This window comes from Pteronotus mesoamericanus, unplaced genomic scaffold, assembly GCF_021234165.1.
Source record: "Pteronotus mesoamericanus isolate MK-2021 breed Mesoamerican mustached bat unplaced genomic scaffold, CSHL_Meso_final scaffold_167, whole genome shotgun sequence".
Lineage (NCBI taxonomy): Eukaryota > Metazoa > Chordata > Mammalia > Chiroptera > Mormoopidae > Pteronotus > Pteronotus mesoamericanus.
In genome coordinates this window covers 25612699-25629179 of record NW_026555308.1, presented here as the reverse complement: position 1 = coordinate 25629179, position 16481 = coordinate 25612699, and the positions used below count along the sequence as shown (strand labels likewise).

Genomic DNA, 16481 nt, shown 5'->3' with positions numbered 1-16481 from the left:
CTGCAAGACAGGGGAAGCTTTGGATTATTGTGGGTAAAGATACCTTTGGCCTGGGGTACACCTGCTGTGTACTTGTGCTTTAAAACTCCAGTTCAGGAAAGCGGTAAAGGAGGAAGACTCTCTGAGAGAATGTCTGACTCCCTCACAGGTGGGTTAGGGTGTTTTAACACAATGGCACTCAAAGTGTATGTGAGGAGGAAGTGGAGATTATTCTGAGGTCTCTAGAAGGTGGGTCCTAGGAAGTTTAGGCTCTATTCCGAAGTGAACAGCTAACTGCCATGACTATTTCTACTTGAATACAAACTTAAACTGTAATTGTCAGTTGAACACTGCTGCTTAACTTGTCACAGATTTGACAGCATTCCCTTGCCTTCCTGTAGATGTGCCTGGCTCTCCTTCTGGTACTTACTTTCATACAGGTTCCCGTCAAGCAAAGTCCCCAGCCCCTCCCACAGAAGCAACAGTAGTTGTAGTCCCAGAAAACTCGCAACCGGCCAACTACCCCAAAATAAGCTTTATTGCAAGAAAAGTGTCATATTTGATACATAGACCTACAAAAACAAACAAGACCCAAAACCATAAGTTTTTCCTCACAAACACTTGATTACAAATTTACAGGTTTTTTTTTTTTTTAGTTATTAAACAAAACAAAACAGAACAAAAGAACCGCAAACTGGATTTAACTGGTTACTAATCTTTGGTCAGCACAGGTGTGAGAGGAAACCCGGAGCCCGCGTGTGCTTTGGCCATTTCACAGATGAGGTCTGGTCACTGGTCCAGGGACAGGTTCTTGGGTGAGAAGAACATGGAGACGTACTCTTATTATAGCACATTCTGGTACAATATCTTTTTAAATGACTAAAGCAAACTAAACATCAATTCATTGTACAAACATCTTTCATACACAATAGGCTATGATAAAATGAGGCATATGGTGTATAACTACAGTATTAATGAAAATTCTAAAAAAAATGGATTTAAAAAAAACAACATATATTCCTTGGCTGAATTGCATGATTTGTTTGCACATATGGCAATCCTGAAATAGCTTGAACATAATAAATGCACCATTAATCTAAGACAGCACCAAACACTACAGAATGCCAGGTGTTCCTTTTCAAAGGAACGGCAGTTCTTCAGCTGCCTACAGTACCACAAGTACGCAGCACACCCTGGGTAAGAATGAGGTGTTGTGGGGAGCACATGTGCTTCCTTGAGGTTATGAGAAGGAAATACAGTACGGTTTGGCCTGCAACGCTACTGGTCTCACAAGCAGTCAAGGTATTTTGCTACAGTGTTGTGCTTCATCTTCGTTGCCTGGTGTGTCTGCTGATGTGGAATATCGTCACAATGAGCTGCTCTGGCTTTGATCTCCTTCATAAAGGATCTAATGACATTTCTGTCTTTTAAATTATTGATTACACTGCCCATTCAGCTCTGTGAGGCTTTCTTTCTTTAAAATAATCAGATGTGTACCAGTTGGACGACTGGCAGAAAACCAAAGGAAACATCTCTTGAATCTACTGAATTTTAAAAAAGCACCTCTAAAAGAAATAGCTCAAATTTATAAATCTAAAGAAAAACAAGTGAGTTTCCCTTTTTGTTTACATAGTTTGTTCATTTCTCCATATATTACTGCATTAAAAATAAATAAACATCTATATTTTTTTAATTAGCAACTATAGCAAAATACCCAAAGTGTTACAGACTGCTAACAGGAAAAAAAAAAAGCTCACATTATTTTTGTGCATTTAGTGCCATATGCTGATCTCTTGAACATTTAGGTTTTTTTTTAATATATTTTAAAATGAAGTTATATAAAAAATACAGTAACCACGGTTGCCTTTGTACTCAAATCTTTGGCCACACCAGAGTCTAAATTATCCCTCCCTGTGAGGGTCAACATTCTGAAGTCTGAGACAGGGAGGAAAGAAACAAAAGTTGTCTTTTTTTTTCCTCTTTAAAATTAGTCATTGACTTTCAAAGGCTTCTGAAGGCTGGCTGTGCAGGGATTTGAGCCTGGAACCAAGTCTGTAAGTGTTAATAGAGTTGAATCTGCAGCCTCATTCTGAGAGCCTCCCCGAGTTCCCCTAGGAGGTAGTCGTCCTCATTGCTGTCTTCCAGTTTCTTAAGCTCCTTCTTCTTGAAGAGAGGGATACTAGTGATTTCCAGTGTGTACGTGCCAGGCACCAGCTTCCTCTTGGCCGTGTGCAAGTAGCTGAGCCCGTTCCTTTGGTGGATGCGGAAGATACCGTCGTCATTCCCTTGGGAGATGACATAGCGGACGTGGTTGTTAAGGGGCTCGATGGCAGGCATGAGTTCCAGGATGTGCTCCTTGGAGCCGAGGCCAGAGAGGTTGAACTTCATTCTCATGGGGCTGTCCATGTCAACGCTGGCCAGGCTGACCTGTTCGACCTGGAGAAAAAGCAGGAAACAATGTGGGAAGAGCTTCTAACAGCACAAGGAGAGGACTCAAAAGGGACCGGCTGCTGGGGCTGCAGCCACAGCGATAACCTGTCGCTCACCATTCTGCACTTCCCTTAGGAGGTGACTATAATTTCCAGCCAGTTGTGAGAAAAGGTCAATTCCACAGAGCTTGCTGGGTAAACCTCTTGGCCTTACTCAGGTAAGGTTCTAAGGCTGAGCTTAGAGACACCCTTCACATTTCAAGTTTTTTTGATGAGTTTAAGGGATATCATACTTATTAGTAATAAAAAAAGACAATTTGGAAAATAATTGCTTGTTTGTTTTTTTTTTGCTCGAGTCAAAAGAAGTGGTACAGCTGTTATCCAGCAGCAGGGACTGTCCCCAGAGGAATCTGCACTCGGAAGGCCTGGCCTGATCTGCAAGGCCCACAAACCGCAAGCGGCACGTGGGAGTGTATTTGCAAAGAGCCATTAGCGCAGAGGGAGGGACCCGGAGAGTCTTCAGAGCTCTGGTTTGAACCTACTTTGGTAAAAGCCAGTGGGGCAGGGACCAGATAAACCAAGTCTCAATCAAAGGGCTGGGTGGTGTTAAGAAGGCTACTTCAGTTAAGACAGGCAAAGCAAACAAACAAAACTAAAAAATCCAATGCTTTGATTGGACACCTGTTAAGTAAGAACTTGGCTGCCGTGGCCCAGACGTGCTCTTCAGTGGTCAGACAGACTCATGTCCCAAGTACCACAAAGGAAGGGTTATTTCTGGATTTGTAGTTTGGGGGACTTGAGGAACATCTCAATTGTTACATATAAATCAGTTAAGTACCTTAGTCCACTTAAGGTAAATGTACCATTGGCCTATTTGCTATTATAAAGTAGAATCACAGACCTTTTGGCTAGAAAAAACTCATTTTACAGGTAAGTTTCTGAGGCCCAGAAAACGGAAGCAAGTTGCCTGGTTCACAGAGCCCGCTGGCTGTTGGACTACTTTTCTTTGGAGAAGGAATTTCTCAGTAACATTAACTGAAGAGGGTGGCGCTATCCCTGATCTTTGGGAAGACCATCGACATATCTAGATATTATTCAGTGACATTCACTGAACATGTGCCAGGCACCGTTCCAGGCACTCCACAGTATCACCTCACCTAATCCTCCCGTCACCCTTCAGCAGTAGGTGTTTTTATAGGTGAAAGAGTTGAGGTTGGGAGAGGACAGGTAAACATGCCCCATGTAACATGGGCAACACGTGGGAAGGGCAGGGAACAAAGCCAGGCAGTCTGTGGCCCACCCCTCGAACCACTCTGCTGAATGCCATTTATGACCAAGCAACACCAGCAGCAGGCAATTCAGATCTTCAGTTCCTTAAAAACTCAAGTTATTTGGAGATAAAATTTTTATGGGAGGAACACCTAACATAAATGTCACAGACTACGAGACTTAAGTTGGCTTACCTACTGAAAAAGATAATCAGCCTTGTTTACCATAGATGTATAAAAACAACTGGACTAATGCAAAATAATTTTTTGAATCATTTAAAAAATAACTATTTCCTAGGTGGACACCCTACTGCCTTTGGAACAAATGAAAAATAAAACATATTACCTGAAACTGTGAATCTTAAAGTCTCTCCCCCGCCCCTGTCCTTGTGTTCTGAGCTAATAATCAATGAACTTTAACTGCCTTGTCTCTCCTATATTGTGTCCATTAATGTAGCCATTAAATTTCAAGACTATTCTAGCCTCACGGAGCCTGAAAACTCCACGAAGGTTTACTGCAGAATATACATTAACTCCATGTGGATAAAATCTTGTGACAAAACAAAGTCAGATTTACTCACAGCAGTGGTTTTGGGCTCAGGAACACTCCTCTTCTGTCTGCCGTCTTTCTTAGCGTAGCCGTTGATTTTGCACTCATAGCAGGCTTCCGGGGACAGCGCGTTCTCCTCATCCACCTCTGCATCCAGTGGCAGGTACTGCCCTTTATTAAATCCCATTCCTGAGACACAGTGGCTATTTGCAACAAGAAGCAAGGTGGTGTTAGACTTATTCACTAACTTTGACTATAGTTTTCCAGTGGCAGAACAAAAACCTTTCAGAAATAAGAAACCAACAAAGCAAACTCTAAGCTCATAAACACAAAAACCTAACAGTCTCTGTAAGCCTTTTCTTCAATACTTCACTGTGAGATTTTCTCTTGTTCTGAAAAACAAAATTCTGAGAGTGAGCCCTAGGCTTCCCCAATTTTAATCTCTTTTAATACACTTTTTAAATTTAAGTATAGTTGGTATACAAAATTATATTAGTTATATTAGTTTCAGGTGTGCAATATAACGATGTCATTTTTATTCCTTACAATGTGATCTCCTTGCTAATTTTAGTAATCATCTGTCACCCTACAAACCTATTACAAGACTACTGATTATATATTCCCTTTCATCTTTTTCACCAATCCCCCCACCTCCCTCCCCTCTGCAGCCATCTTTTGGTCTCTGTTTCCATGAGTCTGTTTTTGTTTTGTTTGCTTGTTTTAGGTTTCACATATAAATGAAAACATACAGTATTTGTCTTTCTCTCTCTGACTTATTTCACTTAACATAATACTCTCTAGGTTCATTCATGTTGTTGCAAATGGCATTACTTCATTATTTTTTTTTAATCCTTGCCTGAGAGGGGAAAGGGGAGTAGGAGGTCGGTAAGCGGAGGGGGAGGGGGAGAGAGAGAAAGAGAAGGAAACAAACAACTGGTCCCTTGCCATATGCACCCCAATTGGGGATTCAACCTGCAACCCAGGTGCATGCTGTGACCAGGGATCAAACCCACAATCTTCTGGTGTATGAAACAATGCTCCAACCAAATAAGCCACCCAGCCAAGGGTTCATTTTTCTTTAGTGCTGCGTGATATTCCATTGCATTATGTACCATATCTTTTGTTCCATTCACCTATCAATGGAAGCCTAGGTTGCTTCCATATCTTAGCTATTGTAAATAATGCTACAATGAGCATAGGAACACATATACCTTTTCAGATTAGTGTTTTCATTTCCTTCTGAGGCATCCCCAATTTTTAATCCTAATTAGACTAAACCACTTGAGTGTAGTTAACGGGGGAAAGCAAAGACAGAGTATGAACTTCCAAGAGAATGCTAACAGAAATTCTGTTGCTCACAACAAAGCTCTCTGCTATAATGACTGAGAGCTCTGAACTCCTGTTTGGGTTACTGAAAGAGTCCATAAGTTGGCTCTAAATGACCCTTGTCTAGACCAAGGCTTGTTTCACGCATTATTCTGTAGCAGCGGTAGACAGGCTAGCCCATCCCCCTCAGTGCTTGTCTCATACACTCCTTTCTGAGGAAGAGGATCCTGATTGACTCCCATATTCCCACCTTTTGTGCTGTTGAGCACAGGCTGCCAAGACAGAAGGAGGCAGGTGGCCAGCACCTCTGCCTTAATTGATGGGGGCCTCAGAGGCTGTCCTTGGGAAAGTGTGATTAACTGGAGCAAATCCAGGCCTGTGCAGCCAGCCCCACGCTGAGTGGGTGCCACACCCATGAGGTAGGCCTTCTCTGTGCAATGACATAAAGCCAGATGAGCAAAGAGAGGGACATGCTCCTTCCTCAGGAACCACTGGGCTGGCACCTGCCAAAATTCATAGAAAAATCTGGGGAGGAGTCATTTCCCCTTGTACCTTACAACCTAGGTGTCCATGGCAACATGTGAACTGCATTTTTAAATATCTGTTACTTTCTGGCCTCAAGGGATCTGACTGAATCAATTTAGGCCTTTATGCGGGGCAAGAGAACAGTATTCGTGTACAAGTTCAAGGCCAATGCGCACACAAAGGAGGTAATCCTGTAACATGGATAAATTCATATGCCTCCCTGGTGCTTCTCCCTCCCATTCCCTAAGTGATCAATGCTTTTGTCTCTTGAGCTTCTAATTACCATTCACTTCTCTACAGGGTGAGGCTACTAAGCAGCCTGAACGAAGAGAGGGAAGCCTGAGTTGGACCACGCCCTGTTGGACAACCTTTGCTTTCCTGTGTGTGGGAAGGTTGGTGGCCTTACCCCTGTCCCACTCTGTAGTACCCAGGCGGGCAGCCACACAGGTAGCCCCCTTCCGTGTTGGAGCAGCCATAATTGCAGGGGTTCTTGGAGGACGAGCACTCATTCACGTCGTGACAAGCGCTGGAGAACTGGTCAAAGGAGAACCCTGAGGGGCAGGCGCACTTGTAACTCCCCAGGGTGTTGTAGCAGGACGCAGAGCCACAGGCATTCGGATTGGAGCACTCGTTCTCGTCTGGTAACACAAAGTGAGAAACACTTTACAACGGGAAGGCGGCAGTGACGTGAAGCGCCCGAGTCTCAAAGTACCTATGATTTAAAAAACGTTTAGTCCCATGGCTGATTTACAAAGCATATGAAAATAAAACATAAATGACAAAAACCAACAAATCCTCCTAAATTATGGCTGTAAAAAACCTTGCCCAACACTTTTATACACTGTTTGTGCTATTTATGAATACGTTGGCAGCCCTTTGGGACAGGTATTTGCGGTTTGCCTGCTGAATCACTCTTCTCTTCTCTTAATAGACCTACTGCAGCAGCCTGTTATCTCCGACAGATTCACAGTGACAGGAGATTACTGGTTGCGAGAGGCTGTGGGGGTGGCCAATCGAGAGTGACCACTGATGGGGAACTGATGGGGATGGGGTTTGTTTTGGGGTTGCTGAAAATGGGGCAGTGTTGCTGGCCGCACACTCTGGTGGGAACATACTAAAAACTTTTGAACTGCACACTTTGAAAAGGTGAATTTTATGGTATGTGAATTACATCTCAGTTTTAAAAAAAGGCTACATCTATATTTGTATTTGTATCCATTCTTCCAACAATTCCCAAAGCCTTCATTATACTATATGGAGAAAATTTATAAATATCTGAATACCGTAAATGAAAACAATTGAAATAAACATTATGTTATTGGATCCACTGAACCAACAATCAACTTTCAGCTGCTTGAGGACCCGTTAGGTGCAGACTGTGCCTTCAGAGAAGGTTCGCATCCAGCCGTTGGCTGACACAGGCTCTACTAGTTTAATGGCCGGCCTTATACTTTAAATGCCTGACAGCAGGATAATTATAGGTTATACCTGCAGTTGCATTTATCATTTTTGCAAATTCAATTCAAAACCCGACTGCGCTTTTAAATTTGGAGATTACAACTTTGCCCTTAACTGTCTGGTTGGCAATATGGCCTGTGGCTTCACTCCTTTGGGGTTCGCGATAATTCAGATTTCACCCTGGGCACATGTCACATCTGTTCTGTGCGAGATTCTTTCACGTTCTCGTGACTCCAGTGGAGCACAGTGTGTCTGTTTACTAATATATGACAAGTATACGTTTCAGGCCATGTGGGGAAATGAGCCTATTTGCAAGTGGGCGTGGGCCTGGGACACAGCAGCTAGAGGGAAGTGCACAGCGGCCGAGGCTCGGGTCGGTTATGGAAGATGCAGATGGCGTCTCGGTGAAGAGGCCTCTCAGACAGGAAATTAAACTCCATTAAGTACAGCACAGAGGTTACTGAAAGGGTAGATGTTATTAGGCACATTTTTGTATCATGATTATAGTTTCAGAATTAAACCAGACTGCCAAATGTAGAGTTCTTAATCATTGGATATAAAACCTACTACAATTATCTAATATGTTCAAATTCTTAGTCTTCATTTCATGGGGATAAAGTATATAAATAAATTCATAATAACTAAGCTACCTATGACAAACATAACTGCTATTTTATTTCTACCCACTGAAGACTTGGAATTCTGCCACAAAGGCTCATCTGCTTTTACAATTAAATGTGACATTTATATGCACCATTTCTCTCCTAACAGAGAATGTAAATTAGGTTATAATTTAACAAAATGACCCTTCTATGAATATAGTATTAGACATAGTGTTAAGTAGAAAACTTATCAGGCAAAACCAATTAACTGACTACATTTCATTTTAACATACCCGTGACAAAAAAATTTAAAATATATAATATTTTTGGAAGCACCATAATATATTTCATGTTTATATGCTATAAATGTACATCATAGTATACTTTTATAGCCTTACGTAATCTTTTACAATATGTTTTTCTGTGAGACATACTTTGAATCAACTCAAGCCTCACCAAGCTATGTTCGAATTATTTTGAAAGGCCGTAGAAGCAACTGGAAATTACAAATACTAAATAACTTAAAGCTTCACATATTAAGACATATTTTTCTTCAAATGTTAATAATATTCACTTATTTTCAGTTTTGAATAATTATAATGCTTGCAAATATTTGAGAGCGTTACCTACATCTGTATAATCTATGCACCAGGATGTGATAAATGTTCTGTGGTAACTGGCTGGAAACTTCCTAAAGTTTTCATCCGAATTAAAAGCCTTTTCAATATTAGCACTTACAAAGAATCGTCATTTTTCTTAAATTGGAAGTAGTGCTAACAACACTGTAGGTTTACAATTTAACAGTATTTAAGGAATCTGATGCACTAACAGTTTTGTTCCTTCGGTAGGAGACCCCAAACAAATCTGTCTGGAATTTCATTCCATATCTCTCCCCAGTCACAAGAATGACTGAAGACACTGATACACACAGTGACAAATAAAAATGGTTTGCACCTTCTGATTTGCACTTTGTCATAACTCTTGTTTTGTTTTGTTTTTGCTAACTTGTTGCTTTTATTTGTTCTTGATGGGTTGTTTAATTCTATTCCTGCTATATATTTGAGTTAAAATTCCAACTGTGTCACATGGATTCAAGGCAGGGAAGTCAGCAATTGTATTAGAGTAACTGGGTTCCTCAACCCTGCACAGAAAAATCTACAACCATTCAAATCAATCTTTGCTGCATCCTACTCACTCAGGAATCCACCGCTTATAGCGCCCATTCCAGCCGAGCAAGCTGACCAACAAGTCCTTACAGCGGGGGATGTCTGCGTATGTGTCTTTAGTTCTGAACTCATCTTTGAAACCATTAGCCCTTCTGTCCATAGGGTCCCACCCGATCAGAAGGCACACCGGCTTCTGGCTGCACTGCAGCGTGAGGTGTTCTGGGGTGGCTGCCTTGCTGAGGTGCCCACTCTAAGGCTCCCACAAAGTGGACCTGGCACATACCACACAGTCTTGATTTTAAGTCAGACCAAATTTAGTGAAATCTCTATAGCTATTTTTGCATTATATATTTATAGACAGAAACTTCAGGAAACTCAAAAACTTATAAATTGAGTTGATACTCCATACATGTTCCTATTCTACTTGTGGTTACCTTACAAACAAGAATTGTATGTTAGCTGGCACATGTGAAATATGAGAGGATCATTCTTTTGCATTTACTTCCATAGAATTAACCAAGAAGTCCATTTTATTTACTAAGTGTTGGGTGCCATATTTTATAAACAACATAGTATAATAAAATAGTCTTACACTGTTTTAGTAGCTAGCTAAAGAAGTACCATTCTCTATATTCTGAACAGTGTACCTACACTTTGCCTCTGTTTATGAATCAAGAAATCAGGGAATAGGACTTTTGCAACATTTTTTTTCTGTGAAGAGAAAAAGTAAACTTATGAAATTATTTTGATTGACAGTCTGGTTCATCATTTTAATAATCCTTTAAAACTTTGTCCTTAAGCGCTTGATCATTAATAGTTTTTGCATTTCCCCCCATGAGTATGTATTCGTGGTGTGGCAAAGCATCTGTCTTTGACCTGGCCCATTGGCCTAGAATAGTTGTGACTTTCAGAGTTGGTTTCCTCCTTTGAAATTTTTCTTGTTTTTTTCTCAATTCACCAAACTGTCATTTGAAATTTCATCTGAGAATGCCATAAAGGACTGATTGATTTATGCAGTAGATTGAGCACAGCAAAATATTTGAAGTACATGTGGGGTAACTGAAATCACAACAGAAGCAGGAAACACCCTGCCGTTCCTCTGCAAGACCACTCTTTTCCCTTCTGTTTAGTTACACCAGCATCTAATGTCACAATGTGTTGGATGGTATGTCTATGAAGTGCATTCAAAAGGAACCAAGATATCAGGTAGCTACGAAAGTTGGCTGGTTACTCAAATAAAGAACGGTATCCTCTTTGATCAGTCACTCCTTAAAAAGAGAATTTCCATGACTATTACCAATCCAAGAAAAACAGAGCAGAGTGCCTGTTTGGAATTTTTAACAGGAATTTTCAACAGAATTTGCTGTAACTAGGTACTATTTCTACCTTAAAATACTTCAGCTCCTTCATTACATCTGTTTGGCTGGACAGCTCAGACGGAGAGTACTCATTAAGTTGATCTGAATTCCTCTAGATTTGTATGAGGGAGGGAATGAGTAAGCCTTCAATCCCAAACCCAAAGACACTAAATTACTGATAAAAAGCCCCTGACCTTGGCAAATGAAGATGATGATTCTTGACACCATCTTCAGAAACTTAAAATTGTATCTAGTAGAAAATTAAAATTATAAATGCTCTCATTGTGTTACCTGTCAGGTACCTAAAACCATATTGTCATTGTGGGTATTTTCAAATCTATACAAGTATAGAGACTAATATAATGGATCCCCCAGCGCCATTCCTAAGCACTGTTTGTTAAGTTTTAGGATTCAAGGTCTACATTGAAACGTCAACCTCTGTTATTTGTTCCTTTTACTTAACGATACTTTAAGGTGAGAAAAGCAGATGCTATGTAGGAAGCGAGCACTCACCAACACACTGATTCCACTGGTAATGCTGGATATACCCTTGAGGGCAACCACATCTGTAGCCTCCCAGGATGTTCTGGCAGCCATGCTGGCACCTATGGTTTCCATCACATTCATCAACATCTGCAAAAACAAGCCAGCAAGATCTTTATGGGACCTTTTTCTACTATTCTTAAATATACTCCCAACACAGCCTGGGGACACTATTATCAGGGGAACAAACAAAGAAGACACTCAGAGAGGCTGTGATTTTTCCAAGTCACTTGGTTATTAATCAGTGGTGGCGCAAGGAATGGTTCTGAGATAAGATTTCATTCTTCTATTATCCACCAGACCGTGCCACGTCAATGCTCTAAATAACATCTTAATTTCAGCAAGTCAACCACAGCTACCACAAATGCTGTGCATTTTGGATGATCAGCTCGCATATGGTCTGACTTATTCAGTAAGTGATATAAACATATTTGCATTACATATTCTAGCAGATTGAAAAACGATTGACATGTAATCCTCATTTTCAGGAAGATACAATCACTAGAGAGATATCTAAAAAGTATAATTGTTTTGCACACAAAATTTTTTTATTACCATTCAAGACTAATTAGAGGCAAATTTTAAGTATTCGAATGTTATTTTTAGACATGCTGTGGTATTATTACACATATGGAATAATTTCTTTGTTCATATATGCATACTCTTTTGGAATGACAACTGAGGCTTTGAAATCTACCCATAAAGAGTGAAATAAAATTGGCATGTCTGATGTGTATGTAACAAATTTATATGGATAATTAATAAATGGTATCTTATGTGGATAGTCACAAGCTGAACTCACACGTGGCAAGCAGCTGTATGTTCAGAATACTTTCAAAGTCTCGGTGACTTCAAATATAAAATATTAAAATAGAAAATTTTAAAACAGTATTTCTTGGTAGAAAATTAGATACATATAAAAGCCCTATAACTTTTTTAAAATATATTTTTTAAATTTTTTAGAGAGAAGGGAAGGGAGGGAGAGAGGAAGAGAAACATCGATGTGAGAGAAAAACAGCCATCGGTAGCCTCTAGTATGCACCCCAAGAGGGGACTGAACCCGTAACCCAGGCTGGGAATAAAACCAGTGACCCTTTGCTTCGCAGGATGACACCCGATCAACTGAGCCACGTGGGTCGGGCCATAAAGAGTATCCTAAAAACTTTGAATACATTTCTAGAATTCATACTCATATATTTAGAAGAATATGTAAAGAGTGGCTACAATCGATAAAACAAACTGTAGTATTATATAAAATATAAAGGTGTTATATGTAGTCTCACAATCTATGGTACAGGTATTTTGTAAAAGATACCAATCCTAATACATTAGTCTTACAATGGAAATACTGAAGATTTTTATTTTATTGCCACTTGAAACATTCCTTTGGACTTCACAGGAAATACCCACTGCAGGGGAGACTAGAAGAATGCCCATGGAAGAAAAGAGAGTGAATCAAGAGTCTCAGACCAAATAACATGAAAATAGCCACCTGTTTTCCCCAGTGGTTTTGGTACAGTTCTCCAATTCTCCACGATAACTGGCTCTTTTTCTTACACTTAACTTGTACACATTTAGGTATCATAGACAAAAAGCCTTTTTCTTCCCCCTGGTACACTCATGTATTACTGTAAACCATATTAGGTATAGAATTCTTTTTCAGTTCTATTCTTTTTTTAGATCAATAATGAAGTAAACCATTCAGTTATCTTAAATGCCAATTCGTACTCCCTAAATTTTTGTTTCATCTCATTAAAGTTTTTCTCTGTCCCCAAAATAATATCTGAAAACTTGTGAACAAAAATTAATTTCTGGGTTCTAATTTTTTTAAATGCTTTTTTCTTTTTTTGGGATGATCAAACTTTCTCATTTATTGTCTTGGAGGTAAAAAGAAACTGGTACACTGTATTAGGTTAATGGTTTTTGAGCAAATAAACTCACCTTCACAGTTGAGTCCAGTGGCATCAAGGGAGAACCCTCTTTGGCATTCGCAGCTGAAACTTCCAGGGGTGTTCTGACAGATCCCCTTTGCTCCACAAAGGGAAGGCTGAGACCCACATTCATTGTTGTCTAGCAAAGCAAGAAGGAGGAGAGGATCAAGCCTCCCAATTACTACATGACTCAAATTCCACTACATAAAGAGTGAAGTTTGAAAGCCTAAATTTCACAATGTGAAAACAGCATTTTAGGGAAACGTATGCCAGGATTCAATGTCATATTATAGGCAAAAGTGGTATGAAAAAATATATTTCAAGAGATTTGAAATAAGAGCATATTCTGGGTTGACTGGGGACATGGTTTTCGATAATACAATGGAAGGGCCCTTAGCATATGTGTCTTCTAACATAAAAAAACCCAGCATGTTCATTAACATGGTCTAAGTTATAGTGAACCTTTAATCATATTTTATATGAACACATATGGTTATATTTAGAATGCAATATAAAGACACTGCTTGGAATATACCTACTCTGTGTGTGCTCAGACTATATAGGTCTTTCTTCCCTTTAAATGTTCCTGAGAGGAAAAATATATTATAAACAACATTTTTAGACCACTAAGTATGAGGGATTGGTTCTAACTGTTAAGTACTGAGACATTATTCTACTATTTTAAGTACAAGTTTTATGCATCTATCAAAAGTTTATAAAATTTCCCATTTGTAGTTTTGTCTTACCAATACACGCAGTGTGATGCTGTGTGAAACCAGGCGGACATTTACAGGTGAAACCTCCCAGAGTGTTGACACAGAGGAACTGGCAATTGTGTTGTTTGGTCTGACATTCATCGAGGTCTGAAACGAGAGAGAAGCCCGTGCAAACAGAGCAGTGTTATCTGGCTGTGCATCCTCTGTCATGAAGCCACAGGAGATGTGTATGTTCTACTGGGAATATTTTGTCTATATTTTTGCTGGAAGTTTTATACACTGCAACATGCATATGACAAGCAGTCTCTTTTCACAGACTTAAGCAGCATAAATATTATGGGCAACATAATAGGATAACAAAGGTCATACATAACACAAAGTTTTCTTGAAGAACATGAATGAAAGAATAACTGTGTTTTTTTTCCACACACTGTTCTCAAAGTTAATATCCAAAGATTGTAATTTTGGCATTTAATGCAGTTTAGTACATGGTGGGTCACTTATTCTTATTAAAAGAGGGGATTAAATAAAAATAAAACATAATTTGGAAACTGATGAAGGTCTCAACACAAACACTGAGTCAGATTCTCAGGATCCAAATGAAAAGACCATCATAAATACCAGAGAAAGCAAAAACACAGCATCTGTCATTCTAGTCATGAAGAGAATTAATATCTGGACTGCACTAACAGAAAACTCAAGATATGAGTTTGGTTAGATTGGGACTTAAGATATGAAAATATATTTAAATACATTTATAATGCAATATAAGATGTAAATAAATAAGACTACTCATTATTTAAAAGTTTAAACACACACACTTTAGTTGCACTCTTATATAAACAATGCAAAATTAAACTGACTCATAATGGTTCATGATATAGGTACAAGAGAATAGCCCTGCTTGCTATGTTATTTATTTTTATTTCTTGGAAATATAGCTTCATTTTCTTGAGAAAAATCTGTATTTCAAAATTTAATTAGACAGGAATTTTCTCAGTCCATTAATTTTATACTGATGAGGTTTAATATAAAATTGAATATATGAGTATAGTACTGGAGTTATTCTAATTATCTAATTTAGTTTGAAGATTATTTTTATTACTACCTAAGCAAAAAAATAAATTTACCAATTCATTATCAGTCTCTGGAATTAATTGTGTAATAAAGATAGTTTGCAGAAATGAAATTTCAGATAAGAAGCAAAAAAATCTTATTTTAGTTATTTGTTTATCTCTATCTTCACCAAAATTAATTTGTTTTAATTTTCTTTATTTTTAAATCTGTTTTGCTCTAAGAAGCAAACCACCGTAACTGGGTTTTATTTTACCATGTGTCCTTTATTAGGGTTTCTATGAGCAATACACTGGTCACTACGAAGGCAAACTTTAATGAAGGAGGTGCACATGGTATAATCTCTGTTCAGCTAAATATGAAATTGAAAGAAGAGACATAGAAAAGAGTCACAAATGCCAGCCTCTTCACTCACCTTTGCATGTCTTCCCATCCTCTTGCAGGACATATCCCCGTGGACACGAGCACTGGTAACTGCCCTCACTGTTCTTGCAGATGAAATTGCATGGTTTCGGGGACTGGGAACATTCATCGAGATCTAAGAAAAAGTGATGTGAAGATTAAATTCTTGGTTAAAAGAAACTACCAGTTCTCTCCTCCCTCCACATTTGCACTTCATTCTTTTAGCTATATCTTTTCCAACTTAAAAGGGAAGCAGCCAGAGAGATGTGATGTATGGAACAATTTTCGCTCAAGTAACATACTGATTTACTTTGTAGATCTATGGATCTTGGACAAATATAGTATCTTGATAGTTGACTGGGTTCAAAAAAAACCCACTCAATTCTTTAGATTAATGTACTTTGGTTTACAATTTGGGGACAATAAACTTAACAGAGTTTATTTTATCTTAATGTTGACACGTAGATGTAAAAGAATTTCTCTTAAACTCTCTAGGCTGTCACTCCCCTAAGTATCTTCTGGGGCCATGGACTGTGCTGGAAATCCTCCACTTGCCCCTCCAGGTCCAGTCCTCCCCCTGGTCCATGCTGCTCATGGGCCCAGGAATCTCCTCTCTTGCGCTCTGTCTTCTGGTTGGTTCTTGTCTCCTCTACTCCCTCCCCACAAGATGGGCTCAGGCTGCCTGAGTCATTGGATCAGAGGCCACGGCTCCTCTCAAGGCAGCCCTCTGTGCACAACTTTCTCCTTCCAGGCTCCAGCAACCTCCTGCTCTTTTCTTTTGGCCCAGTAGTGGCATGGCCCCCACCCACGGCACTGTCCCTTGTGCTTCTGCACACGCTGCCCACACAGCAACGAGGAACAAGCATAAAGCATGCTTTCTTTATATTGCAAACACACATATCCACAACCAGAAATCCTGTTATCAAAAAATTTCAAATATTTATATATCTTAAATTAAAATTGAAAATGCTGAAATTTTATTTTTTATAATTTTTATGTTTCCCGGATAAAACAGACTTTTTGATGAATTGAACAGTTCCGTGTCCCACATGATTGGACAAGGCCCAGGACAAGTATGACACTACTAAGAACCACATTACTGAAAGTGTGGCATCATTTTAGTGAAACGTACATATTCTAGGGCCCCATAATAA

The 16481-nt window shown here is 39.3% G+C and overlaps 1 protein-coding gene across 1 annotated transcript in view; it reads right to left on the bottom strand.

Moving 5' to 3' along the window:
• Window positions 1–2040: 2040 nt before the first annotated feature.
• FBN2 (fibrillin 2) overlaps window positions 2041–16481 on the bottom strand; it is a 249570-nt gene continuing 235129 nt past the window's right edge. The window contains exons 59-65 of the mRNA XM_054589866.1: window positions 15341–15463; window positions 13882–13998; window positions 13146–13274; window positions 11175–11294; window positions 6484–6715; window positions 4258–4429; window positions 2041–2415 (exon numbers count right to left, since the gene is read on the bottom strand). Coding sequence (XP_054445841.1) covers window positions 2041–2415; window positions 4258–4429; window positions 6484–6715; window positions 11175–11294; window positions 13146–13274; window positions 13882–13998; window positions 15341–15463 — 1268 coding nt within the window. The remainder of the gene's footprint in view (window positions 2416–4257; window positions 4430–6483; window positions 6716–11174; window positions 11295–13145; window positions 13275–13881; window positions 13999–15340; window positions 15464–16481) is intronic.